This window comes from Crocodylus porosus, unplaced genomic scaffold (assembly GCF_001723895.1).
Source record: "Crocodylus porosus isolate Cpor-Errol unplaced genomic scaffold, CroPor_comp1, whole genome shotgun sequence".
NCBI lineage: Eukaryota > Metazoa > Chordata > Crocodylia > Crocodylidae > Crocodylus > Crocodylus porosus.
In genome coordinates this window covers 6,699,116-6,725,857 of record NW_017728886.1, presented here as the reverse complement: position 1 = coordinate 6,725,857, position 26,742 = coordinate 6,699,116, and the positions used below count along the sequence as shown (strand labels likewise).

General features: G+C 44.1%; 1 protein-coding gene across 1 annotated transcript in view; it reads left to right on the top strand.

The window, feature by feature from the left end:
- The window catches only part of SETD2 (SET domain containing 2), a 126,982-nt gene that overhangs the window by 27,812 nt on the left and 72,428 nt on the right, over window positions 1-26,742 (top strand). The window contains exons 3-9 of the mRNA XM_019529809.1: window positions 4,255-8,708; window positions 11,742-11,873; window positions 13,329-13,457; window positions 19,432-19,555; window positions 21,121-21,198; window positions 21,528-21,625; window positions 25,968-26,094. Of these exons, the coding sequence (XP_019385354.1) occupies window positions 4,255-8,708; window positions 11,742-11,873; window positions 13,329-13,457; window positions 19,432-19,555; window positions 21,121-21,198; window positions 21,528-21,625; window positions 25,968-26,094 (5,142 nt within the window). The remainder of the gene's footprint in view (window positions 1-4,254; window positions 8,709-11,741; window positions 11,874-13,328; window positions 13,458-19,431; window positions 19,556-21,120; window positions 21,199-21,527; window positions 21,626-25,967; window positions 26,095-26,742) is intronic.

The window sequence follows — 26,742 nt, the reverse complement described above, 5'->3', positions numbered from 1 at the left end:
ACAATATTGGGACTCCTCAAAAATAATCCAGATTTACAAAATTATTTTGTGGTCCCCACAGTTCTTGAAAAAATGACGGCTCTTTCCTTGCTGTTGCTAGGCCTATCCATGCAAAAACTAATTTTTGCAGGTTGGCAGAAAGCTATTGCTGCCTTTTGAAGCATTTAACCTACACGTATATTAACTTTTCTAACCTGGCTTATGTATCTTAATGAGAAGATATTTTAAGGACATAGAAATAGCAGTAGCTATTTGTTTTCAGGAGATCGTATGGTTTCAAGAGATTCTCAATAGTGGTTTGTGTTAACTCCGTGAGTGGCATGGAAAGAGAGGAACTGTGCTGCAATTGAAGCACTGAATCATTTCCCAGGCTAGGAGGGGAGCTTTTAATTTAGTATCTCTAATGCAGTAGGACAATAGTTGTTTACCGTTACGATCTGGATGTCCTCACAGGGTGTTTCCTGCCCACCTTAGCAAATGGGGAGTCAGACCATGGGTTTTTTGTTTTTTAAACAAGACCTCCTTTCACTGTTTTTATACCTTGTCTGGTGAGCAGTACAGCACAGACTGAATGCTTGCTTGCCATCATTGATATTTTCATAACACACAAAGCAACCTTTCTGAAGACCAATATAAAACACTTCCGTGACACACAAATGCAAGAGGCTTCCTTTGTTTAATTTTAACCATTCCAGCTCCTAGAGTCTTTAAATGTCCTTTTCTGTCATTTTAATGTGCAACTTGCTTTATTTTAAAGTTTGTGGGTTTTGCCTGTTGGGGGGAGAACCTCCGAAAGAGGGAGCAAATAAAAAGGTGAGGTAGATATCTCAAAATTGAGGCTTTTATCTTGAACACATCACTACAGCCAGGAATAACATTTAGTACCTGCATTTTCAAAAACCAGTATGTTATTTTATTTGCAAATGGATCCCAACCACTCTGTTCAAGTCTGGGTTCAGATCTGAGACCCTCTGCCCGGAGGCTTTGGATTACAGCTTTGACTTGGGTCTTAACCAAACTGCCAAAGTTCTAACTAATGAATAATATTTTATACAAGGTTTTGTTCAAAAAAACTAGAAAACTCTATTGATCAAAACGCTGCTGGTAGGATCCGGCAGTACAATACATATACAGTGGAAAAATAGTATTTGAGCCAGTTCCCCTACCAGAAACTTGTATGAAAAAAACTTGAAGCCTTACTGTTAAAATGCATTGGAGAATATAAGAGTCAAAGATTTTGATGGTTTTTTTTGTCATGTAAGGCTATTTAAATGATTAGGAAAAACTCCCAGCGCACTAATGATAGGACCATCGATAGGCCGAGTCCATGCTTTGACATAGGTATATGGTTGTGGTGCCACTAACATTGAGTCTCTCAGGGAGCCACGTTAGGCTGAAGTCTGGCAGAAGGAAAGACAGGACTGGGTGGCACCTTAGAGACCAACTCATTCAGAGAGGTTTTGTAGATGACAGCTTGGCCATAAGGGTCAAGAGCTGTTGTCTTGCTGCGTCACAGATTAAAAGCAAGTAGACTATCACTTATAAAAGCTTATGCCTCTCTGAATGAGTTAGTGTCTAAGGTGTCACCCTGCTCTGACTCCTGCTGTTCAGCTTTCCAGAAATTCTGCCAGAGGAGAAGGAAAAAAAAAGCTGCCAAATTAGCTTCAGCAATTGCAGTTAGATGTGGGTGAATATGTGCCTTATGTGTGTAAAAAGGCAGGGTACCTTGAACCAGAAAACATTGCCTGCAGATCCGTAGAAACAAAAGTAATACTTTCCACATGTCTTTATTAGACACTCTTTCCCAAAGGATCATAAGGCACCTCTTTTCTAATACAGTGTAATCATGGCTACGCAGGTATGTAGGCCTGCATCTTCACAAGAGATTTTTTTCCCCCCTTAAATTTTAGGTGCCCAATATTAGGCACTTTGAAAGGAGCATAATCCCCCTCCCCCCCATGAGGCTTGTTGAAAATCAGGCTCGCTTCCATGTCATAGATTAAACGCCAAAAATTAACAGCCATTTTTTATTGTAGTCTTAACTAGAACCTGAATGTATTTTGCTATCGATAAAAATACTGCAAAGGAAATCTTATGCCCAAGCTGGCTACTGTGTATAAGCAGATAAAAATGAATGGTGCTACTACTCCACTGGTGCCTGTTTTAATAATTTACTATAATGCCTCTAGCCTTAGCAACTAGGCGTTGTTTTACAAAGTTAAAAGATAACATGGCACAGAAGTAATTCACCGTGGGTGGGTTGCAGGAAACGGTGGTTGCCAAGGTTGTGTTTAGGCAAAAGCCAAGGAACTCAAATCGCAGGTCTACACAGATTTTTATCCCGTTGCAGCTATTTTAGTTACGGTAGCTTGTTGTTGTTACTGATATAATTGCACAGCATAAGCACCTGTACACCACTATAATTGCATCCCTTCTGAGGGGTTGTACTGTTACGTTGGTGTAGTTAGTGCTATGCTTTGTGTATAGGTGAGCCATAGGTAAAGAAAAAAATATGGTTGATCAAAAGTCAAATCAAATAGGCACATTTTGCTTCATGCCCCCAAAATTTCTAATCACTGGTTTTATGGGAGGCCAATAAAGAAAATGAATTTTAAAAAGTGAGAGGCTGGGAAAGCTTCATCAGCCTGAACCGCCCTTTCCATTTCCATCATGAGCATCCAAATGTCAGCTGCAGAGACAGGAAGGCTCTCTTGAATAATGGTCCCAGATTGTTCAAGGTGCTGCATTATCCCCAGTGCCACTTGCTTGCAAAACCAAGCACAGTCAGGAGAGGGACAACAGCACTTCATGCTGACCTCCTCCAGCCTGTGTCAGATAGTGGTATTGTACACAAGTGATCTTCAGCATTAGGTCCAAGCTTAGCATGGAGGTAAGAAAAGGCATGGATGACTGAGTTGTAATAGAAATTTATTACAGACTCTTAGAGAAGTCAGCTGGAAGGGACCCTCCAGAAGTCATCCAGTCCAGGCCACTGCCCAAGGCAGGATCATCCCTATCCAACCCATCCTATACAAACCCATAATCTAAACACTTGGTAAAACTACCATCAACCCTGACACGACATAAGACATAGTACCCTTACCTGCCACAGGTAAAGTAAGAGGACCACAGCAGCCAACATCCTGCTTGTGTAAGAGGTTGTTAATACATGCTCAAGCCATCCCAAGCAGAGTTCCGCAAATGAAAGTAACCCAAGTCCAAAGCAAACTGACTGTGGGGTACAATTCCTTCCTGACCCCAAACATAGTGATTGGCGTGATGACCTTGAGTGGAGGGGCAAGACCCTTCAGCCAGGAACCTCTGGCTTTGGTCCCAGCAGGAACATTGGCACAACCCAGTCAAAATCCCCAGCCTGGGCTGCAGCCAGCACCCAATGCCAACCCCCGTAGGCACTTAAATTAGAGCAGGTTCATTGGCTACATGCAGATGAATTGAAAATGACTCACGAGTAGGGTAAGCTCACTGGAAAAAGCTAATTCATGAGCCTGTCTGGCGTGTTGGTTGTAACAGGCCCAGCTGATTAAGACCATGAGAACTGCCATTTACTGGGTCAGACCATTGGTCCATCGTGCCCAATCTCCTGTGTCACATACCTGCAGAGGGCCGAGGTGGAAAGGGAGAGTGAACTGGGTCTAACCAAGATTTTAAATCCTGCTTGCAGTTTCCAGCATTTTAAGGCCTAGGAAGTTCTGATTCAGAGGACGTACCCCTAACTGTCATGCTAAATCGCTGCTGAGGCCCCTTTCCTCCAAGAATGTGTCCAATCCCTTTTTGCATCTTTCTAGACAACCAGGCAAAGTCTTCTAAAAAGTGGAGGGAAATAGATGCAGTTCTCAAAAATCCAGTTCATTTTATTGTTTTGTCAGTGTTTTTCCTCCGCTCAGAAGAAAGAGCGGTGCTATCTCTTGAAATGGTTAAACACTTATTTATCCTTTACCTCTCAAAAATAAATGGTCTCAAGTTTTCATTGGTCAGGCAGACCAATTAGTAGTCTCAATCTGAGTCCTAAAGGTTTTCGCTTACATTTCAGGATTACCGCATAATGGGTTTCCCCAGTTCTAGAGTGTATTGTGAACATACGATCTCTGACTTCAACCCAGCTTAACGATTTTTTTTTAAATTTATATGTTCATTAAAAATTCATTAGTTAAAAGGAAATGGCTTCCCTCTCTATGCAGTGTGTTTAGTTTAAAAGCAGTTCCTTTAATGGCTTTTTTTTTCTTTTTGTTGCAGGCCAAGACTGAAAATGTGCAAAAGCCTGGCTTTCTCAAAGGCCCGGTGTTCAAAGGTGTTGCTTCTAGTCGCTTTTTGCCCAAAGGCACGAAAACAAAGGTGAACCTTGAGGAGCAAGGAAGACAGAAGGTGTCTTTCAGCTTCAGTTTAACAAAGAAAACCTTGCAAAATAGATTTCTCACGGCTCTTGGAAATGAAAAACAAAATGAAACTCAGAACTCCCCTGCTACATCCCTTCAAACTGACTTCGCCCCCAAAATTAAAATGGACTTTGGCGATACCTCTGCAGTGGAAGACTCTTCGCCGCCAAAGCCTAAGGTGGAATTGGGCAAGATCCATTTTAAAAAGCATCTGCTTAGTGTTACGGCAAAACCACTGGCAGCTACAGCCTCAGTGCCACCACCAGCAGCTTTAGCACCTGTAATGGAGTTGGCGGCGGCAGCAGCAACAGATATTCCAAGAACGCCGCCACCACCGCCACCGCCTCCCCAGACAGTGTCGCCACCAGCATCGACACCAGTCCTAATGACAGCAGCTTTCTCACAACTGCCAATTCCATTACCAACAATGGTAACACTGCTGCCGTCACCAGCTGTAGAAGCAGACTTCCCAACTCCAAAGGAGCCATCTAATACGCTAGCGAAAGAACCTTTAGAACTGAGCCTTAAGCAGGATACTGTTTCTAGTAGTTTTGAAGAACATTTAACTCAAAATATAGCCGAGCAAACGGAAACAACTCCACAGAAGGAAGATTCCCATATTGGGAAGGAGGAAGATGTTTCAGATGGCTCCAAGGGCATTTCTCTTTGCGCCAAAAAACAGGGCTCTAAGAGGAAATTCTCGCAATCTGATGGCCCGGTACTGGGTTCTGAGTCCGATGAAGATTCTGTGAGGACGTCTTCCAGCCAGAGGTCCCATGAACTAAAAGTATCAAGTACGGAAAAGGAAAAAGATCCGAGGAAGTGTTCCACCTCTTTCAGAAGTGAGGATCTGGGGAAATGCTCCTCGCGCTCTAAACCAGACAGGGAGGAAAAATATTCTAGTTACTCCAAATCAGAAAGAGACTCCAGGTATACATCCTCTCGCTCTCGGTCAGACAGGGACAGAAGACGGAGCAGGTCTCACTCTCGATCCAGATCTGATAGAGGCTCTAGAACCAGCTCTTCCTATTCAAGATCAGAACGGTCTTATTACTATGAGTCTGACCGGAGATACCACAGAAGTTCCCCCTACAGAGAGAGGACAAGATATTCTCGTTCTTACATGGATAACAGGATGAGGGAGAGTTCAGATTCGGAAGAGGAGTATCGGAGGACACATTCCCGGTCAGGTGACTCGAGGCGCACATCATCTCATTCCTCCTCGTATAGAGAGTCTAGAACTTCTTCCTATTCGAAATCAGACAGGGACAGCAAAATAGAATCGTCTTATGCCGAAATGGAGCGAAGAGGGAAGTCATCTTCAAAATCAGATCGTGACTTGAAAAGGAGCTTGGAAAGCGAAGCAGCAAAAAGGTGCTCTCCCCTGGACGAACTGGGGTATCGAAGGGGGACTTCCCATTCTAAACCCGACAGCAATGTGAACTCTTCCCGTTATAAGTCCACACCTTCAAAGATGTCTGCACCAAAGTCAGATAAATTTAAAAGTTCTTTCTGTTGTACAGAATTGGTTGAGGAAATCAGACAGCATTCTAATTCTTTAGATTTAGACGCTTCTTGTCTGAAAAGCAATGAGTTAAGAATGTCTATTTCGAAAAAATGTGAAAGGGAAAAGACTGTTTCTCCATTAAAGCAGTTAAATGATTCACCTACTTTTAAAAAGCTAGATGAGTTGAAAGTCAGTTCTCCTCGTTCCAAATCTGATGAACTTACAGGAAATGAATGCCACGACAGTATTAGTGAACAAGAAACTTTAATAAAGGTAAAGCATGATCAATTAAGAACTTACTGTCCCATTGAACTGAATCTAAATGGTTCCCCAGAAGGTAGGTCTGATGACTTGCCAACTTTTGGTGCCTGCAAAGCAGAAGACGTTGCAATATCCTCTGACGATAGTCAGTGTAGATCAGAGGTGTCGCCTCTGAAGTCTAATAGATCACATGTGTTGGCATCTAATGGGTTTGAAAGTGTATACATGTCATCTAAAGTACAAGATCTGGATAATTCTCATGTACAGTCTAATGAATGCAACAGTTCATTTAAAGAAACGGAGGCTCCCGTTCCAGTCCAAGATGAGGTTGTATCTTCACCAGCTCTCGGTGTAGGTCATTCTAAAATGTTACTTAAAAATTGGGATGACCAGGCAGCTCCTTGTAACAAAACCAAAGATCCGGTCTCTTGCTATGTTTCTGATGACACTAATCCTTCCTTACATCATTCAGAAATCGAAATGGAACCCACTGATATAAAAGTTACTCAAGAAACTTTTATGGACATTCACGTAGAGCCACAAACGGTTACGTGCGAGTATGAAAATGCAGAGGATCGGAATTCCAGCTCTTCGCTTGAAGATGAACCATGTTCTGTTAATCCCTCCCATAAACTAAGTTTAATTGTAGATAGTTCAAGCCGAGATTCTTGCCAAGAAGAGTGCTCCTTGAAAATGAATGTAGACAATCTAATTATTACGCAATGCCTAGAGGAAACTTATACTTCCAAAGTGTATCGAGCCAGGCTGAATAAAAGTGAAGAATTCTTGGAGTGCTCTGAGACTGAAGAGATACTTGAATTAGATGGCCAGCATATGGAGCCTGACTTCCAAAAAAGAAAACCATCATTTAAAAATGAGCATTCATATTATTTAGATGTACCAGTGGGACACCTGGAGAGAGAGGAAGCAGTTGAAGAGAGTTCTGTCTTTGAAAAAACTGGCTCGGATGACCCGAAGGGCCAGCCTCTCGACACGTCAGTGGATAAGGAGGAAAGAGCAGAGTCCATGGTGGTGTCAGCTTTTCCAGAAGCTTTGCTTCCATCATGTGATATTGTTGTGACTGCAAAAGAAATGGACGCTGTGGCTCAAGCCCCAACATGCGATAGTAGTGGCAGTACTTCTGAATTCATTCCTGCCCACCCTGATGATTATTCTGATACAGCAGAAAGTGAGAGTGAGCAAGGGAGTGAAGAAAGCGATACAGAGGACTCCGACTCGGATGATGGTATCCCAAGGAAGCGTCTTCAGTCAGTTGTAGTAATCCCCAAAAATTCTACTATAACAATGGAGGAAAGCAGTCCTTGTTCATCTCGGAGCAGCCAGGACAATAGGCGGTACTCTGATCATTGGGAAGACGACTGGCCAGAGCCCAGCAAACTTTACTATGAAGAAAGGCCAGATAATACAGCAAACAAAAACGGGTTGCAGATGGAGAGCAAAGTTTCTCCTAGGGGAATGGATAAGAGCCCAGCAACATCTACTGAGCTCAGTAGAAAGGAAACTGAAGACCTCCAGCTAGACGTTTCTCAGCCACAGAGCGATGGAGTTGACAGTACAAGTCAGGCGGACCTAACCTCAAATTCTAATAGCAAACCAAATTCAGAGGAAAGAATGCTCTCAAACGAGTTGATGTCCATAGCTAGGCCAATTGGCAGGCAAGAAGAACAGCCCTTTTGCCTTTTGGAGAGCTTTGGAAGTGATGAAAATAAATGTAGGCAGCAGACACATTCTTCTAAGCCAGACAGTAGGCAAGGGAAGCTTGGATTCAGTAATCAGGCTGGCTTAGGAGACTTCTCTAGGGTGGATGGATTTCATTCGACAGAAGATCTGGGGAGCCTAGGGTGGGACTTCTCCCAACCAGAGAAACCCAGTAGCACATATCAGCAGCCTGATAGCAGCTATGGGATATACTCGGGTTATGCCTACCAGCAAAGTTCAGCACTGTATAGTGGCTCACAGAATTACTGGCAAGGCAATGGTTATTGGGACCCAAGATCCAGTAGTAGGCCTTCCTCAATGAATTGTGAACGAACACAGGGGCAAGTACCAGATTCGTTAACGGAGGACCACGAGGAGTATGAAGATGATGACAATTGGGATGATGATTGCAAGCCTCATTTCCCTAGCCACTCGAGCAAGTTTCATGCTCTCAGCCAAAAGGAAAAAGGTTCTGTTCAGGCGCACGAAATCAGCAGCAATTCGACAAAAGAGCCAGTCACTGTAAATGAGAAGAAAGAAGAGACAAAGATTTTGGAGAAAAGTGACATGAAAGAGCGAGGACCGCCCAAGAAAAGAAGGCCAGAAGTGGAAAGCGACTCAGAGAGTGATGGAGACTTGAGAGAAAGGAAGAAAGTAAAGATGGAGGGAGAACAGATGGAGTCATCACCTCGGGATTCAGCAATGGTCGGTCGATTGTGCATCATGGATGACTTCAGAGACCCGCAGCGTTGGAAGGAGTTCGCCAAGCAAGGAAAAATGCCTTGTTACTTCGACCTTATTGAGGAAAACGTGTATTTAACGGAAAGGTAATGGGTTTTTCTTTCACCTCTTGCATGTAATCATCAATATTTCAGTTTGATTTATTGTAATATTTTGTCAGACTGTTGACAAGGCAGCAGTAGAGCGAAGGGGAAGAAACGAGTGTCTTGTGGAGCAAAGCTTGACAGTACAGTGGAGAGAGAAGGGAAAGAGTCAGCTGAACCATTCCTTTCTATCCTGGCTTCACTAGCACCAAATACTGCAATGACTGACATACTGCATGCGATTCCCAAGATGAACCCAAACTAAGTTATTCACAAGATTAAACCCAAATTCAACTAGGAAGCCACAGCATCAAAACCATTCTGCCCCGTTGAGCTCTCTGAGGTCTTTGCAGCAAAGTACTTGCTGTAGTATTTTTTTTCTATAGTCAAACCCCTCCTCTCCCAACAAACCAGTGAAATTTAGGTTTTGAAATAAGGTGCTTTTAAATTCAGAACAAATGATGCCTTGAGTCTAAAAAAGGTTGAGAACCATCAGGCTAGTCCATGGTCACAACTGTGGATAGGAAATAATTGAATAGAGGGATGATCGCCAGGCATGCATGAAGGAAACTTCTCTTCAGTATGAATTGTCTGTGCTCATTTTATTTTCCCATATGGCATTAAAATGGTTGTTTTGCTTTTTGAATAATCTGATAAGCAGAGGTTTCAGATCATAGATCTCTGAGATTCCTCTCGTCGACACAAGTGCACACAATATTGTCAAGCCCCTGACAGTCTGTAAGAATGGCTTTTTTTTTTTTTTTTTTTGCCTTGGTCTTTATTATATACCATTCATCTAAACTTAACATGACTACAGAAGAGCCCAGCATTTATAGCACCTTCACTTCTGGCACTGACAAATCCATTTGCGTGCTAGCCCCCAGACAACAGATTTCTCTCTCCAAACAGGTAAAAATCTATCCTGACTGTGGGAGGAGAGATTTGTGACAAATACTGTTTTTAAAAAAAAATATTTTAGTGGCTTATCTGTGACCGTTTGCAATTACAAAGCAAGTTGGCAAGAATTTTAAAACTCCCAAGGATTGCCATTTGAAATTTCAGAAGGTGACAATTCATCATTTTTCCTGTTGAATAGCTGTGTGTGTGTGTGTGTGTGTGTGTGTGTGTGTGTGTGTGTGTGTGTGTTCTGCATTTTTAAAATGAGCCCAAAGTACTAATAGGCAAGCTCCGGCAATGACTTGTAAACATCACTTTCCACAGCGAGGCAACCTCCTCCTTTCCCAAAACAGCCTTGCTTAGTTGTCTCGTGCTGTAAATAGGGCTTGGAGTTGGAGCAGATTAAAAATATTGACACCAGTTGACCCATTTTTAATCCAGTCTTGTCTGTAATCTAATTAATTCCTGTTTAACATTGCAGGTAGATATCAATTCTTATGCCTTTTGAAACTCTAGGCATTTCTCTTAAATTTTTAATGGTCTTTTTACCAAGTGATTCTTTGTTCTAATTCTGTGGAACAAGATAAGAAGGAGAACTTAGTCATGTTTGTTTTTTTTTATAGAGAATTGCTGTATTGAAACCCAACTCTTAACTTTTGCAGGACCAAAAAAACCCATAAGCACAAATCCTACAGAGTTGTGAACATGGCTAGTTTTAAGAGTTCAGTGGGACTGTTCAGCTGTGTAAACTTAAACACAAGTTGTCAGTGGTTGTTGTCACCACGGGGACTTTATTTTTTTAAAAACCTCTTCCTTTTATTTCTTTACCTTAGTTGCCTTTCATTGGATGTTTTCATTCAGAGTTTCATCATTAAAGGTGAACTGTAATATTTTCAAAGTAAACAGATCAGGAATACAATTAATAAAGTGTATTGTTAATAGAATATGTCCCTTGTGTATATGTGGACATAAAAAAAAATTCAGTTCAGTACATCCTAAAACTAACTTTTCCTAATTTTATCTTACTTCCTGGGAGTATTTGGGTTTTGGGGGGTTTTTTTGATTTTTTTTCGTGGAAGCGTTTACGACATACTGTGATGATAAATGTCTCAGAAAGACCATAAAGTATCACTCATTGCAAGCACTTGCTTTGGCATTGCTCATATCAGTTCTTGAAGACCGAGTAAGTCAGGGTTGCCGTATGTGTGATAAAGTAGTTTACTCAATGAGTAGTTTATTGCCTCCGAAAGCCCTACCCTACCTTCAGCCTGGCTTCAGACAACTAACTACTTCTGTGTTTAGTTTTTGCAGAGAAATCCTTCAGTTTGCTTTAATAAAGGCATGCTTTTTTTAAAACAGAGCATGTATTCTGCTAACGGTTCATCGTGCCAGTTTGGACGATGGTAGTCTTTTCAGTTATAAGACAGAGAAACCAAAAAAGACTCCACTGTTATTTATTCTTCTCCATCGTCAATCTATATGACATTGATTCAGCGTCCCAAAGACTGTAATTTTGTTCTGTGCAATGAGAGGATAAAGTTTGATTCATAGTCCTGCTTTCAGGTTCCCCAGGTGCTAGGCAGAGTGCTGACAACAGGACAGGAAGACTGGGGTTTTTTTTTCCTGGCATAGTGATGCCACTTTTCTAAAATGGCTTTCCTTTTTTCTGTGATCTGTGCCAGTGGAGAATGGCTTCTTCCTAGCATCTGTTTGCAAACCTTGTTCAGCCTAGAAATAACTAATTTCAGTAAAGATTAAGATCTAGTTTTCTGCAAATTGGGTTCTCCCTGCACCGAAAAACACAAAGCTAGAGCTTTTTTGTTGTTGTGGCCCAGTGTGAGGGTGCAGTGAACACAGAACAGATTTAGGTACAGAAGAGGGAGCAAGTACATAAATGGTATTAACATATTGGCTGGCTTTCCTAGCCTGCATTGCTTCTGGACATGAATCTCACCAAAACACGATGGTCCTAGTTGCTCTTTGATCCTGTTAAATAATCAATCACCAGCTTTTGAAGAATACATCTGTTTTAGTCCAATATCAAATGACAAAGACTGACTTAATTTGAGGTTGAGGTAATTGTGTGTATGGGAAGTCTTTAATGCTGCCTTAACTACAGCTTGGTGGCATACCCAACAGGAAGAAGAACAAGTCCCACCGGGATATCAAGCGGATGTTGTGTGAATGTCCGCCCCTTTCCAAAGAAGAGAGAGGCCAAGGGGAAGTGGCTTGTGGAGAAGACTGTCTCAATCGCCTGCTCATGATAGAGTGGTAAGCGCCAATTTGTGAGATGTCAAAGCGCGGCTTCCTCCCTTGTTCTGAATGTGGGACTTTTGAGCCCATAAACTGAATTAATTCACACTGCTTCAGTCAGCACGGCTTTTATGGTGCAACTTGTTATAATAGTCCTTTGTGGATTTAAATTTATATATTGCCCTCTTTCTTCTGCAGACTGGAGTTTAAATGTAAGGTTGACTGAATTTCAGTCTCATCATTTCTATTTGAGCCCATCACAAAAACACCAGAGTATCTGCAGGGGAGGCTTGGTCTGGAGTGCTGTAGATAATGCTGCATGCCAGGATGGATGGAGACAGGAATGCAGGAGCTGCAGCTCTCCTTGCAACTTCCTTGCCTTTAATTTTGTTTCTCCTTTGTATGCCTCTTCTCTTTCCCCAGGCTGCTTTCTTTGTTTCCTTCTCCTTTTACTTTGAGCCCTTTATACTGGAAGGAAGGAGGACTGAAGCAACTGCTGCTTCAGGTTTCCAGTAAGCAGGAGATCAAGAACTTGGGCATTTGTACCATGACTGAGAAGACAGGCTTGCCTTCTGCTTTGGCAAGGAAAGATAGAGATAATGAGAATGGGAAAGGAAAGACCTATGGCAAGGACCCTATTCTTGAGTCTGAGCAAGGAGCTAAGACTTTGGATCTTAATATGTGGTCAGCACAAGCCATAAATGTGGGGAAGAGAAAAATATTCCTGGGAAAAGGCATACAGGAATATACCGTATTTTCTTGCGTATCACACACCCCAGTATATAATACACAGCATGTTTTTGAAAGGCAGAAAGATTTTTCCAGAGTTACGGCTGCATAGAGCAGGGACAGAGCCTAATCTTCAGCTGACTTGCCCTACTTTTCCTGCTTAGTTTGGGAACCAGGAGGAGAGAGACCAGGCACAGCTAACAGGAAGTAAATTCCCCTTAAAAGGGTTAGATTTATTAGTGAAACATCAAGACCCTTTAAAAGGGAGAGAGGTCATTAGTGCATATGGAGGGGAGAAAAATGAGACATTAAGACAATTCTTATCCCTCGTGTGTCTGAAAAGTAGTACCGCAGCTACTGCGCTGTGGAGCAGGAATTCAAAGCAAGATGCTTTTAACCTTAGCAAGAAATTGGCTTTCCTGAACCCCAGTTTTTGTGGGGGTTGATTTCAGGGGACAAAGGCGCATGTTCTTTGTGACAAAATACAGTACTGAGAAGAACTAGGTGTGCCGACTGAATGGTATAACGCAATACTATCACGCTATTCAAAAATGTTTTTAAAGTCTCTTTGCCTAAGTAAGCTTTCTGATTTTAGGCATAATCAAATAATTTTGGTATAAAAAGCATAACTACATTTATGGATTTTTCACTGAATATGTTAGGGTTGGTTTGTATCCCTGCTGAGCTGCCTCCGTTGCGGCCATCCGCCTCCTGGGAATTGATTGTCCCATTTCCTTTGCTTAGTTCTTCCAGGTGCCCGAATGGAGACTACTGTTCCAACAGGCGGTTCCAGAAGAAACAGCATGCAGATGTTGAAGTGATCCTGACCGAGAAGAAAGGCTGGGGGTTGAGAGCTGCCAAAGACCTCCCATCGTAAGGATGACTTCTACTAGATTTGTTTGCCCTTTCCAGAGAAAGTCAAATAAGTTGTTTGCATTGAAAATGTCTTTAATTATAGTCAAGTAGCTGAATTTCCCACGCTCCTAAACAGCCTTGTCCCCACGTGCTCATCTTTCCATCTTCCTTCACCTCTCAGCATGTCAAATGTGCCACTTAGTTCTCCTTATCTGCCTGTCCTCCAAGGGAAGACTAGATCCGTCCCAGTCTGGTTCCCACTCTCTGCATTTTACCAAAGCTATTCTCACAAAGGTTTTTTAACAGTCTGCTCCTTGTCAAATGCTTGGGCCTTACCTGCATTCTTGCGCATCTTGGCACCTCTGCTGTTTCTGGTGCTGTTGGTTGCATGCTCTCTAACCTTATCTTCTGCTTTTATAAATCTGGTCTCTCCTGTTTATTGTCCTTGACCCTCTCCTCCTTTTCAGCCTCATCTATTTGCATAGCTGTCATGGCCATTTGCACTGATGAATTCCTAAATCTGACTCTCCTCTCTTGACCAGTCTCCCTCTAGCTAATCCACATCAGTGCCTCTGACATTTTCTGAATATCATGCCATCAGTTTAAGCTTAATGCAGCCAACACTGAACTCACAAATTTTCCACTAAAAACCCCTTCTATTCTTCTTAACATTGATTGTTGACTGTGCCGCTGCCTTCCTTTTGCTTAGTTCCATAAAACACGAGCAACATTTTTACTTGTCCCTGTCTGAACCTCTCTGGGAGAAATATTTCTGTCATTTTCCACATCTTTTCTCCAGATCAGGTGTGTCAGACAGAGCCTGCAAGCCACATTTAGCTTGCAGAGGCAGGTCATCTGGCCTGTGGCGCTTCTCATGTGCTGGAGGGTAGGGCTCAGATTGAGTGACCTAGACAAATTGGAGAATTGGGCCAAGAGAAATCTCATGAGTTTCAGCAAGGACAAGTACAAAGTCCTGCATTTAGGACAGAGCAATCCCATGCACTGGTACAGGCTGAGGGCTGCCTGGCTGGGCAGCAGCTCTGCAGAAAAGGACCTGTAGGGACAGGGGACAAGAAGCTGAGCAGGAGCCAGCAGTGTGCCCTTGTTGCCAAGAAGGCTACCGGCATCCTGGGTGCATCGGCAGGAGCGTCGCCAGCAGATGGAGGGCAGTGATTCTTCCCCTCTATTCAGCACTGGGGAGGCCACATCTGGAGTCCTGTGTCCAGTTATGGGCCCCCCCACTACAGAAAGGATGTGGACACATTGGAGAGTGTCCAGAGGAGAGCAACAAAAATAGTTGGGGGGCTGGGGAACATGATTTGTGAGGAAAGACTGAGAGAACTGGGCTGATTTAGCCTAGAGAAGAGCTGAGGGGACTTAATAGCAGCCTTCACCTCCCTGCAGGGTGGCTCGAAAGAGGCTGGAGCTGGATTGGTCTCAGTGGGGGCAGATGACAGGACAAGGAGCAATGGGCTCAAGCTGCAGAAAGGGAGGTTTAGGTTGATAGTAGAAAGAATTTTCTCAGGAGGAGGGTAGTAAAACACCGGAACAGGTTACCCAGAGAGGTTATGGAAGCTCCATTCTTGGAGGTTTTCAAAACTTGGCTATATAAACCCTTGGCTGGGATGATGTAGTTGGGCCTGGTCCTGCTTGGAGCAGGAGGTTGGACTAGATGCGACTTCCTGAGCTCCCTTCCAACCCTCATTGTCTGTGATTCATGGTCCAGAAGATCCACCTCTGGATTGAGCCTATGGAGCTGGTAATTCTTTCAGTGGGACCAGGACCTGGGGAGATGAAGCGACTGCTGCTCACCCCACCATAACATTTCTAGGTTGAGCACTGCCAAGGTGAACCCACTAGTTTCTGGTTCCCCTACTACCTAATTTCTAGGTCATGATCCTCATTGAAGATGTCTTTCGGCCATAAGAACTTGAAGAAATGCATCCTTTAATGATGGCTGGGGTCTGGTGGGGCTGTAACTGGAATTTGCTTCATATTTTTAGGAGAAAAAATAATGATATTAATTTTCAAATTAACACACTAACTTTTCTTCATTTGAAACTTGTTTAAGGCAGGGACTGTGACTCCTATCTATTTGTACAGTTCCTAGTACAGAGGGGCTCCAATCTTTAGCTGGGCTTATGGACTCATCTGCTTATCGTGTATTATAGTTGAATATTAGAGTGATGCCCATGGTCTGTTCACATAGCTCATTTTGTCAGATCCTGGTCAATAGTAGACAGTGCAGGCACTGAAGAACCTGCAATTAGACACACAAGTGTTGTGAAAAGGTGTCACTCTTGGGAAGAAAGGCAAAGAGCACCGTCGTAGGAAAGTACTTCTGTACAGGCAAGACATGCACAGCATCTAGTTCAAAGTTGATTATATTTTCTTGATGCTAAAGAGGAGAAAACTGAGATGTCCTTATTGGACCCTTTTCCCAGCTGTCGTTTGGCATTTTCCCAAAAGCATCCTGGTAAAAGGAGCTGCACTGGGAGGCACTGGTGGAGGACAGGTCTGTGTCTCCATGGACGAATTCAATGCAGCTTGGAAACAAATGTGACAGTGCTTGTGTGGGAAGTAGACAGGATGGATAGCGAGGTCTTGTAGTGTTCATGGACTACAGGGGGTACAGGAGCATTTGTACAGGGGTGAATAAGTAGGGAGAACTTAAGTAGCAGTGGCCTCACCAGTCAGTTTTGTTCCTTAACCGCATGGGATAATTTTACTTGGGTGCTTATCTCATTTAAATACCATTACTTAAATATATATTTCCTATCTTTGCAGAATATAACTAGTCTTCTGAATTTTCTTCCTGGGAAGCATAGTCTTGGCTCTTCCACAAAGTCTTTTGTGATGTGCAGAGTTTCTTGTTTTGAAGAACACGTGTATATTAGTAGTTGCATTGGGCTCTAAAATTTACATTTCAAAAGGTTGTGAAAATGGCATGGTGGGTCTGTTTTGTCTCAGATCCATGAGACTCTGGGGGGTTTAAGGCAGGACTTTGTCTCGTATTTTTTGTGCAACGATTCTCCTACTCTCCTGGAGTTTTCAGTCCATTTCCTTGGAAATTTTGATTCTGTCAAAGCCATCTAAGGACCCAGTAAGTTCTTTGCCAGCTTTTTACCAAAAGTACATGTTTGGTCTTGTAGCAGCTAGAAATATTTCTGTCCTGTTAGTCGTATAAGGTTCTGCGTGAGGTAGGTACAGGGGAAGAGTTTGAATGTGGATCTACTTTTTGAAAAAAAGCATGATCATGTTTAAAACATGGCAACTTCCTATCTGCATATTTAAAACAATATGCTTAACAGCGAGAACCTCCACATTGAAAGTCTGTGCAACCCATAAATTATCAGTCTTTCAAAGCCTCTTTGAGAGCAGCAGTTACATGCTCCTGCCACATTCCTGCTCTGACTTGCAGAGCATTCAGTGATAAAGATGTGCTGGAGACTGGCTAAAGATTGCAGTTCAGCTCATTTTACATATGCCAGGTGAACATGCTGCTGGCACACGTCTCATTGCAGAAGGTCTGATGCTTAAAATCGCCCTGTTCGGGAGCATAGTTACTCTGCTTAAAAACTGGGGGATGAGGGGAGACGTAAAGAATGGGTACTGGAAAATGACAGCATTGCAGCCTTGAGGGGTAGTGGCATGGTCCTAGATGGTTTCAGCATCTGATCATCGCAGGAATCGTGAAGCCTCGTTCTGCTTACCATTTCAGACGCTGTTCTGAAAGAGCAGGTTAATGGGTGTTGCATGTGCGGATGATACTGAGCCATTTGATACGGAAAGCACCATTTCAGTCGAATGCAAAACATGGCCCATGGGCCAAATCCGGCCTGCCAAGTGATTGGATCTGGCCGATGGGGTGGCACCTGGTGGTGCTCCTCATGGGACTGAGCCCTGTCTGGGGCAGCCTCTGCTGCGATCCACCCTGCACCCAGCCCTAGCCAACGTGCACAGTTTCCGGCAAGGCTGCTCCTGGTGCAGCTGCTTTTCGGCTCCACTTGCCTCCAGCGGCAGCTCCTCCCTCTGCTCCTGCTGCACTGCTCCAGGCTGGGAGGAAGCTTCAGCTGGGTGGCTCTTGCCCCAGCATGCAAGGCTCCAGCTGCCTTCCCAGTCGGCTGCCCACAGACCACACCCACCTAGGCAAGCTCTGCTGCATGTACCCCTTGCCCCTTCCTCTCCCCTCACCCCCAGCTGGCTCCTGGGACCTAGTGCCCCAACAGCCCCTCCTTGCCTCTCCCCCACCATGTGTATACAACCCATATAAACACGACTTCACAGGGCAGGGGCTGGCCCACAACCCCACCCTGTGATCTTGGCTTTGCCTGCCCATCTCGTTCCTAAACACTGCTCCCACTGCCACAGTCCCATCCCACATAAGGAGTTTTGGGAAGTTCTTGCAGTAGGGAGTGTGTTGACTAAGCTCGTGACAACTCATCACAACTCCCTGCATGGCCCAAATAATTGCCCATCCCTGTTCTAGGGTCTGGTCTAAGTCACTGCTTAGAAATAGTGGCAGGAGTTAACTCCATGAGAATTTCATCGCGGAAAATTCAGCTGCATCTCTTTATACTGGGAAATGAATAAAAGCATCTGAAACGTACTGAAATGGATGACAGCAGTGATTCCGACTGAAGTCGGATAGGGGATAACACGTTAATTATGAGGCCACAGTGTGATGTGGCAGCAAAAATAGCCAGGGTATATAGAGCCATTGCAAATTTAGCCCCCCAAACAGTTACTGGGTTAAGTCTCTGTATGGCTCCAGGAACATTGCATTTGATTCTGGGCACAAATGCGTAGAGAAGCAACGCATTGTTAAGACATGACTGACTTTCAAGGGACAGTCTTCCCTTGGTCTGTATGTCCTGGCATGGTAAGGCTGGTGGCAGAGAGGACATTAAACCCTGGTGATGGGTTGACCCGACTGGTTTGCAAGCATCTGTTCTTATTTCTTCTTATGTCCTGCCCTGACATCAGCCCTGATCTGGCTCTAAATTCAGACTTCTGCTAAGGCACAAAACCTCAACAGAAAATTCAGTCAGGGCTTTAATCGCCAGGGAAAGAGATGGGAAGAGACAACCCATCTGAAAATTGTTGCCACCACCATCCCTGTGGCTTTGGGAACTACTCGGTATCCTGACTCCATGGCAGAGCCATAGGAAAAACCCCTTTGCTCCATGCGAGAACCATGTGGGAGGGTTAAGGGTGGGTTTGAGTACTGAGATGCAAGGGCTGGGGCTACGTGGTGTTCTAGGGGCTGGGTTTTCTGGATAGTGGTCAAGGCCAGTAAGGTGGAGGAGCTGGGCTTATGAATGCAGGATCATCGAGTAAATAGGCAATAGAGACTTGGCTTTGCAAGGGACGTAGTGGCCTGGACCATCGGTTACGGGAGTTCATGGAAAACAGGGTGCTGAGATCACTTCAAGCCAGATTTGCCAAAGCCCTGGAGATTATTCTATGGGGAATCTTGTAGTGACTCTGCCATAGGTCTTTTTTCTCTTTAATTTGGGATTCTTCTTTCCATGAGGTCATGAATGATTCATTCTCCCTTCTCCCCCAGATCAGCAGGTTCTAGAAGAAAGCTGCTGCAGGCAGACTTGAATACCATTTAATTTCCCCCCTCCATTTTCTGCTGAACCTCCCTATGCTTTTCAAATCAAAACGTGTCCTTAGCAAAGTCTAATGCATTTACAAAGTAGACCCTCCATGGAAAGCAATGTATACACTTTTCTTTAAAAGGCCTAGCAGGTTTCTTTGTAAATAATAATGTAGTATTAATATTAAAAAAAAATGAATTCAGTTGTAATTGCCCACTATATAAAGCTATTAAACAAAAAAAAAAAAAATTTGGTCATGTCGGCAGGCCTCTGAACCTCCTGTGTGATACTCCATGAATCTGGGCAAACACTGCTAGCTTTCTTCCTTGTTTAACCTGGTTTATTCCTAAGCTGATAATGATGCTTTTTGCTCTTGTGCTTTGCAGTAACACGTTTGTGTTGGAGTACTGTGGAGAAGTGCTGGATCACAAAGAATTCAAAGCCCGGGTGAAAGAATATGCTCGCAACAAGAACATACACTACTACTTTATGGCTCTGAAAAATGACGAGGTGAGTACTGCTGGCTTGGTCTCAGAAGCTATGTATGCATACTGGGGTAGGGAAAAAGACAGTATTGTTGATATGAGCCTTTGGGTTGCACATGTTCTGCTAGGACTAGATCTGGCATTACTCGTCTTGGTGGTACCATGCACAAATAGCAGCGTTTTCCTCCAAGTCCTGGATTAAAGTTTTTCAGTTGAGGGCACTTTCAGCTGACTTAAATTCAACCATACAGTGTAAGTGGCATTAAACTACTACCAAAAGTTCTTAATGTGTCCTCACAGGTCCCTGCTTTTGGGATTAAAGATCCAGCTGCAGAAGCCCAAGTATTTTATAAGCCCAAGCAAGTCTGCATGCCTCCAATTTATGGGTCCTACGGCACTAAATGCCAAGTTTATACATGAAAATAATACTTCTTCCCCTCAACAGCTACATATTTTACTCCTCTCTTCTGCCAGGTATGGCAGTTGATATCTTTGCCGTAAATCGGCTCAAAAACAAACTTAAATGGTCACTTATTCCACGTAAGCATTTTCTATGGTTGCCATGCATCTGTGACATGACCATGAACTTGGGGATGTAGGGAGGTGGTGTGCTCAGCTGCACATAGGTGCCAGCTTTTATCTTTGCCAGACAGAGGGGACCTAAAATGATGCCCCCTGGCAGAGCCAAGCGGAGGCCATGTGGGGGTGGAGGTGGATGCAGGCTGCCCTAGGGGCTCTCCTGGGAAGAGGAATATGGGGGGGCTTGTGCCCCCCGTATTTGTCTGTGGGGTGGGGATGGATGTGGGCTGCTTGTGGCCTCGGGACTCCCTGCCCTGCTGCCTTGTCCTTGGAGCCCTGCTCTGGCCACCGTGGTGAGGTGGGAGCAGTGGTGCAGAGTTGTGGCCCCTGCTGCTGCTGGGTGGGCAGGGGGTGCCTCATCACAGCAGTCGGTGCAGGGCTCCCTGGGAGAGAGCAGCAGGGCAGGGACCCCTGAGGCTGCAGTGGGCAACCCCGCATCTTCCCCCCACCCCCATTCCCCTCTCCCTGAGAGTTCACACAGCAAGCAAGGAGCCGGGACTTGATGTTCCCATTTCAGGACTGTCTGGGTGGACGGGTGGTCGCCTTATCCTCTTCCTGAGGGGGGCCAGGGCCCTCAGGCCCCTATGTACTCTGCACATATGCACAGTAGGACAGTCTTTGTATGAGCCTAGTCTTTGTATTAAGATGATGCACGTTACAAAAATGTGTGAGAACTGCTGTTGTAGATCCCGCTATGAATGTGAGATGTGGGAAACTTTTTAATGTGAAGTTTTCTCGCTCCTGCTCAGAATGGTGGAGAAACGCATGTTGTTTTCTAGCAGTTGAAACCACACAACAATAGCCTATTTTTTCATGCAGGCTTTTCATTGCAAACCCATTCTCTCCTAAGCAAATAAGGCAGATGGCTGAAAAGGGAAAGAATGATTACAATTTTTATTGAAGTTTTGATTCTCATCTTGATACGTACATGCAGACAGTGCCTCCAGCTGCTGTTGCAGCAGTTGAGGGGAAAGAGGAGTGCTTTGTGCTATATGTTTTTTTTCCTTTCAGATAATAGATGCTACACAGAAAGGAAACTGTTCCCGTTTCATGAACCACAGCTGTGAACCAAACTGTGAGACACAAAAGGTGAGCTGCGAAAGGAAACCTATTGTTCGGAGGTCTCCAATTTTGTGTGCTTGTGAGTGGTAAAAGACTCCGAATGGAACGCTTTTATCATCAACCTTTGCATCTCTATCTTGCTTAATTACTGCTATTTAAAAGCAAATATATACTTTCGAAATGGGGTAGTACAACCCTTCCAGATTGAGATTTTAGAATCAAAGATGTGTGTTGCTTTTTGGAAGATCAGCAATGTCATTTGTGTTGGATATCCTTAATTTAATAAAAAGTCTTGTCCAGCCTAGATAACTGTATTAACCAATGTCACTCTTTTGGGATTTTTTTTCCTGCCTTAGTGGACTGTGAATGGACAACTAAGAGTTGGATTTTTCACCACCAAGCTTGTCCCATCAGGCTCAGAGCTAACATTTGACTACCAGTTCCAGAGATATGGGTAGGTATCTTTTCTACTCATCTACCTACACGCTTATGAGTAGGTCTCCCTGAGTGATGATGTGCTGAAGAAATCTGTGCGACTCACCACTGAAAAAGTCTTGTCTAATTCAGAATCCAAGTGTCTGAGCATGGTGGTAAATGAATCAGAGTTTAGAAATAAAGAGGCTGATCTGACTAATCTGTCAATGTCCCTTCCTATACAGGATGAGTATTTTATGGTCTTTCTTTAAATATTCCAAGTTTGAGGGCTTTTCTGCCAGTTTTCTAGGTATCCATCTTAAGTATTCTTTTTCCTAATTTCATCCAGTTACTAATTATCCCCAGCTGTACCCCTTTTCAGCATTTTAAATAATTCCTCAACTCACCCATACCTTAATATTTTGCAGTTTTGCAGATATTTGCAAGCTGGATAGTATGTTTCTCTTTCCCCTGCATGCTTGATCTTTTAAGTCTTAGCGTGTCCTTGTAGGTCAACTCCCTCACTCCTTAATTGTTTTATCTGACCATCTTGTATACCTGGAAAGGTGCACTAGTCCAATTCTTGAGACAATCTTGGGACAAGGCACTTGATTCTTATTGTTTCATAATGGGGTGCCTGCGTCTGTGCTGGGGGTAGTATGTGGCATAAGAAGGAGGCAACTTGTATTTTTAAACAGATTTGAATATTGTATTTTATAAATTGATGTCCGGGATCAGGCTATAAAGGAAGGGTTACCCTCATAAAAAGAGGGTTGAGCAGTGCTCTGCTCAGGTAAAGATGCAAACTTTTGAAAGGAGACGAGCTTGTCTTGACTATTAAACATCTCCTTAGCTCTCTCAAATTGCTGACAGCTCTGTGAATTGCTTATGGACTATTCGAGATTGGGAAGCTTTTATGAAGTGAAACAAGCAGATGCATTATCACTTTTTAAATACCTATAACTTTATTTTATATTTCATATTTTATAAAGAGATTATGTCAAACGAGTCAAAATTAGCTTCGCATTTAGGATTTATTGTTGCAGGCATCGCTTAATCTCCTCTAGAGAAGGACAGCCTTTCTGTACGAGACCCACCCTTGGGATTCCTCAAGTTTCCAAGCCCACTGAGTCTGGTCCGCATCCAGACTCTGCCTTCGGCTCTACCCCCCCAAAAGGGCAGACTCCCTGTTTGACACCACTCTGGGGGAGTTAACACCTTTAATGATGTTATGCCTCATTTAAAGACAAGGGGGAGGGATCTTTACTGCTGGGGGCCTAGCGGTTCATAGTATGCTAAGTAACATACCAAGCCTTTTTTCCCGTGATCTGGGATTCTGACAAGATGTGAAATACAGAAGACACTTTTAATTAGTTAAAAGAGATGGTGAGATCAATGAACTTTTGCTTTTGGGCAGTTAGATCATAACAGAGAGCCAGGAACTGAGGATATGTGTTTATATCTCCATAACAGGAAGATCTGTCAAAAGGAAGAGACAGACCAAAGAAACCATAGGTCTCTTACAGAATGCTGAAGGCAGTTTAGTTATGGCTAATGCAGAGAAAGGAGAAGTATTTTAATGCCTCTCTTACTTCATCCTTCAAAAATAGGGACAGCTATAAGATGGTGAATGCAGTTAGCAGCAGAAATAAAGACAAACAGCCAGAGTAATGGCAGAACAGGTTAGGGGTTACTTAGAAAAGCCCCTGATATTTCAGATCAGGAGGGCCAGGGGGGATGCAGATGCACCCTAGGGTACAGAAGGAATTGGCTACAGTAATTTCAGACCCAGTAGCTGTCCTCTTTGAGACCTCGGGAAGGTTGGGTGAAATCCCAATGATTGGAAAAGAGCAAATATAATGCCCGTCTTTAAGAAAGGGCAGGAGGACTTGGGGAATTACAGAACAGTCAGTCTGATCTCGATAGCTGGAAAGAGCATGGTGCAGGTCCTGAAGGAATCTATTGTAGAGCACCAAGAGAACAGGGTGATCAGGAATAGCCAGCATGGATTTGCCAAGAGCAAGTGATGCCTGACCAACTTGATTTCTTTTTATCATAAGGGGACAGGCTCTGTGAATGGGGAAGAGAGCAGTGGATGTGATATGCCTTGACTTTAGCAAGGTTTTTGACACCGTCTCCCCAGACTTTCTCATTAACAAGCTAAGGCAATACAGACTAGATGACAGATGGATTGCAGATTGGCAGAAGGGTCGCACTCAGAGGGTGGTGGTGGATGGGTCATATTCAACCTGGGGGGAAGTGGGCAGCAGAGTCCCCCAGGGCTCGGTCCTTGGGCCCGGGCTGTTCAATTTCTTTATCAGCAATTTGGACGATGGGGTAAAAGGCAACCTGTTTAAATTCGCTGATGATACCAAAATTTGGGGTGAGGTGAGCATGCTAGTAGGGAGGGAAAGACTGCAGCAAGACCTGGATAGGTTACAGGGGTGGGTTAACAAAAACAGGATGCACTTCAGTACTGACAAGTGCAGGGTGCTACACCTGGGCAGTAGTAACCAGCAGCACACTTGTAAGATGGGAAACTCCCTTCTTGAGAGCATGGAGGCAGAAAGGAATCTTGGAGTCATTATTGACTCCAGGATGAACATGGGCCGACAATGCAAGGTCACGGTTGGCAGGGCTAACCGCACCTTGTCGTGCATCCACAGGTGCATCTCGAGCAGGTCCAGGGAGGTGATCCTCCCCCTCTGTGCGGCACTGGTCAGGCCACAGCTGGAGTATTGCGTCCAGTTCTGGGCGCCGCACTTCAGGAGGGATGTGGACAACATGGAGAGGGTCCAGAGGAGGCCACCCGCATGATGCGGGGACCACAGGGCAGACCCTACAGTGAGAGACTGCAGGACCTGAACGTGTTCAGCCTTCACAAGAGAAGGCTGAGGGGGAACCTGGTGACCATCTATAAACTCACTAGGGGGGACCAGAAGGGTTTGGGAGAGACCTTGTTTCCCCAGCGCCCCCTGGCATAACAAGGAATAACGGCCACAAGTTGTTGGAGAGGAGGTTTAGATTAGACATCCATAAGAACGACTTCATGGTCAGGACGGCTAGGATTTGGGGCCAACTTCGAAGGGAAGTGGTGCTGGCTCCTACCCTGGGGGGCTTTAAGAAGAGCCTTGATGCCTACTTGGCTGGAGTCATTTGAGCCCAGTTTTTCTCCTGCCCAGGTGGGGGGTTGAACTTTGAAGATCTACAATGTCCCTTCCAACCCTACTTCTACTACTTCCTACTATAACAGTACTGTAAGATGGGCATATAACTCAAACAATTATCATGCTCACTGAGCAGTCATCAGTGGCTCAGTACTTAGTTGGGAGGAAGTATCATGTGGCGTTCCCCCAGAGGTCTATCCTGGATCTGGTGCTGTTCAACATCTCATTTGGATGATGAGATCAAGTGCACACTTAGCACATTTGTGAGTGACACCAAACTGGGTGGAGTTGCAGACCGGAAGGTAGGGCAAGGATCCAAAATGACATGGATAGATTGGAGAGGTGGTCCATATTTCAATCCGATGAGATGCAACAAGAACAAGTGCAAGTTTGTAGAGTACCAAAAATTATTAGAGGCCTGGGAGATGAGACTTAGGAGGAAAGCTGGAAGAGCTAGGATTATTTAGTCTAGAGAAGAGAAGACTGAGGGAGAATTTGGTAACAGTCTTTAAATACTTGGAGGGCAATTATACAACAGATGGAGATGGGCTTTTCTCTGTGGCTGTAAGGGACAGGACTAGGAGCAGTGATCTTAAACTGTGGAGGAGGAAGTTTAGGTGGAAGATTAGGAGGAACTTTCTGAATATATGGGGGGGTCAGACTTTCTTTCTGTAGATGCTTGCAGATGACCTTCCTTATGATACGTGCTCCAGTAACTTTCTGTGTATTGAAGTGAGGCTAACCTGGTGCATCTTTTTGGCTTACTGTTTAAAGAGGGGCACTATGTTCAGTAGAAGAGGTCTGTTTAACTTGGGGGAGGGGGAGAGAGCGTCAACTAGAACAAAAGACTGTGCACAGGAGTTTATAATCCTCTGCATTGCCTTCATCTGCAGGAGGGAAACTTGGCTAAAAGTTCTGTTTTGTGCAGCATATTTAGAAAAAAATGGAGGAGATAGGTAACAAAGCACATGAATCATATGATGAGCAAAGAAGTAGTATGTAAAATTAGTACTAGTAAAATTCTCAGTTGCTCCTTTGCAGGTGTTTGAAGTCAGGTAATGGACAGAAAAAAAGGCTAAAATTGACAATACGATGCAACAATGGTTTTTCCCTTCCCGTAGGACTGAAAGACACTTACTGAGTAGGTCAACAACTCAGTTGTGAGTGCCATCACTCTCTTACTAAACTTGTGTGTTGCTTGTGCCTCTTGTACAGCAAAGAGGCTCAGAAATGCTTCTGTGGCTCTGCTAACTGCCGCGGTTACCTTGGAGGAGAGAACAGGGTCAGCATCAGAGCTGCAGGTGGAAAAATGAAAAAGGAGCGCTCTCGTAAGAAGGATTCGGTGAGTGCAACCCTGGTTCATTTTCAGGCACAATGCCCCTTCCACAAAGGGTACCAGAGCAGGTCATTTTCCTTGTTGAAGTAGCAGTTAAGAGGAATACAGTCCTGTGCTGGGATCAAAAGACAGTGATATAGGGATTTCATCAGAATACATTTTGTTGCCAAAAGACAGAATATCTCACTGACATAGATGCCTGTAAAACCAAGCAAACATGTTGAAGGTGTGCAGGGAACAGAATGGTTCCTTAAACTTTTCCCACTCTGATTCAGCAGTATTGGTACCACAGTGACCTCATAGGCAAATAGAGTAACCGTTATGCACTTACTATCTCAAACATGGACTTTGAGCCCTTCTTATTTACAGAAAAACCGGTTACTTGTTAAACTTTGGACACTGTTTGTGGTCTTATACTTCCACCAGGAATAGGCAGTCAGGTCCCAGTTGAACACATTTACTGCCATTTGGCACACAACATAGTGCAGGTGTTCCCTACCTCCCGTGAAGCTGGGTAAGTTGTGGTGTGAAATGTGAGCCTTCCCCCCAACCACCTTGACCTAAAGGCAGTGAAGCTTGCAAGGACTTGCACTAACATGCAGGTTGTCTGTTGGGACTGCTTCAATTCTAGTTGCATTTGTGGCTCTGTATTAA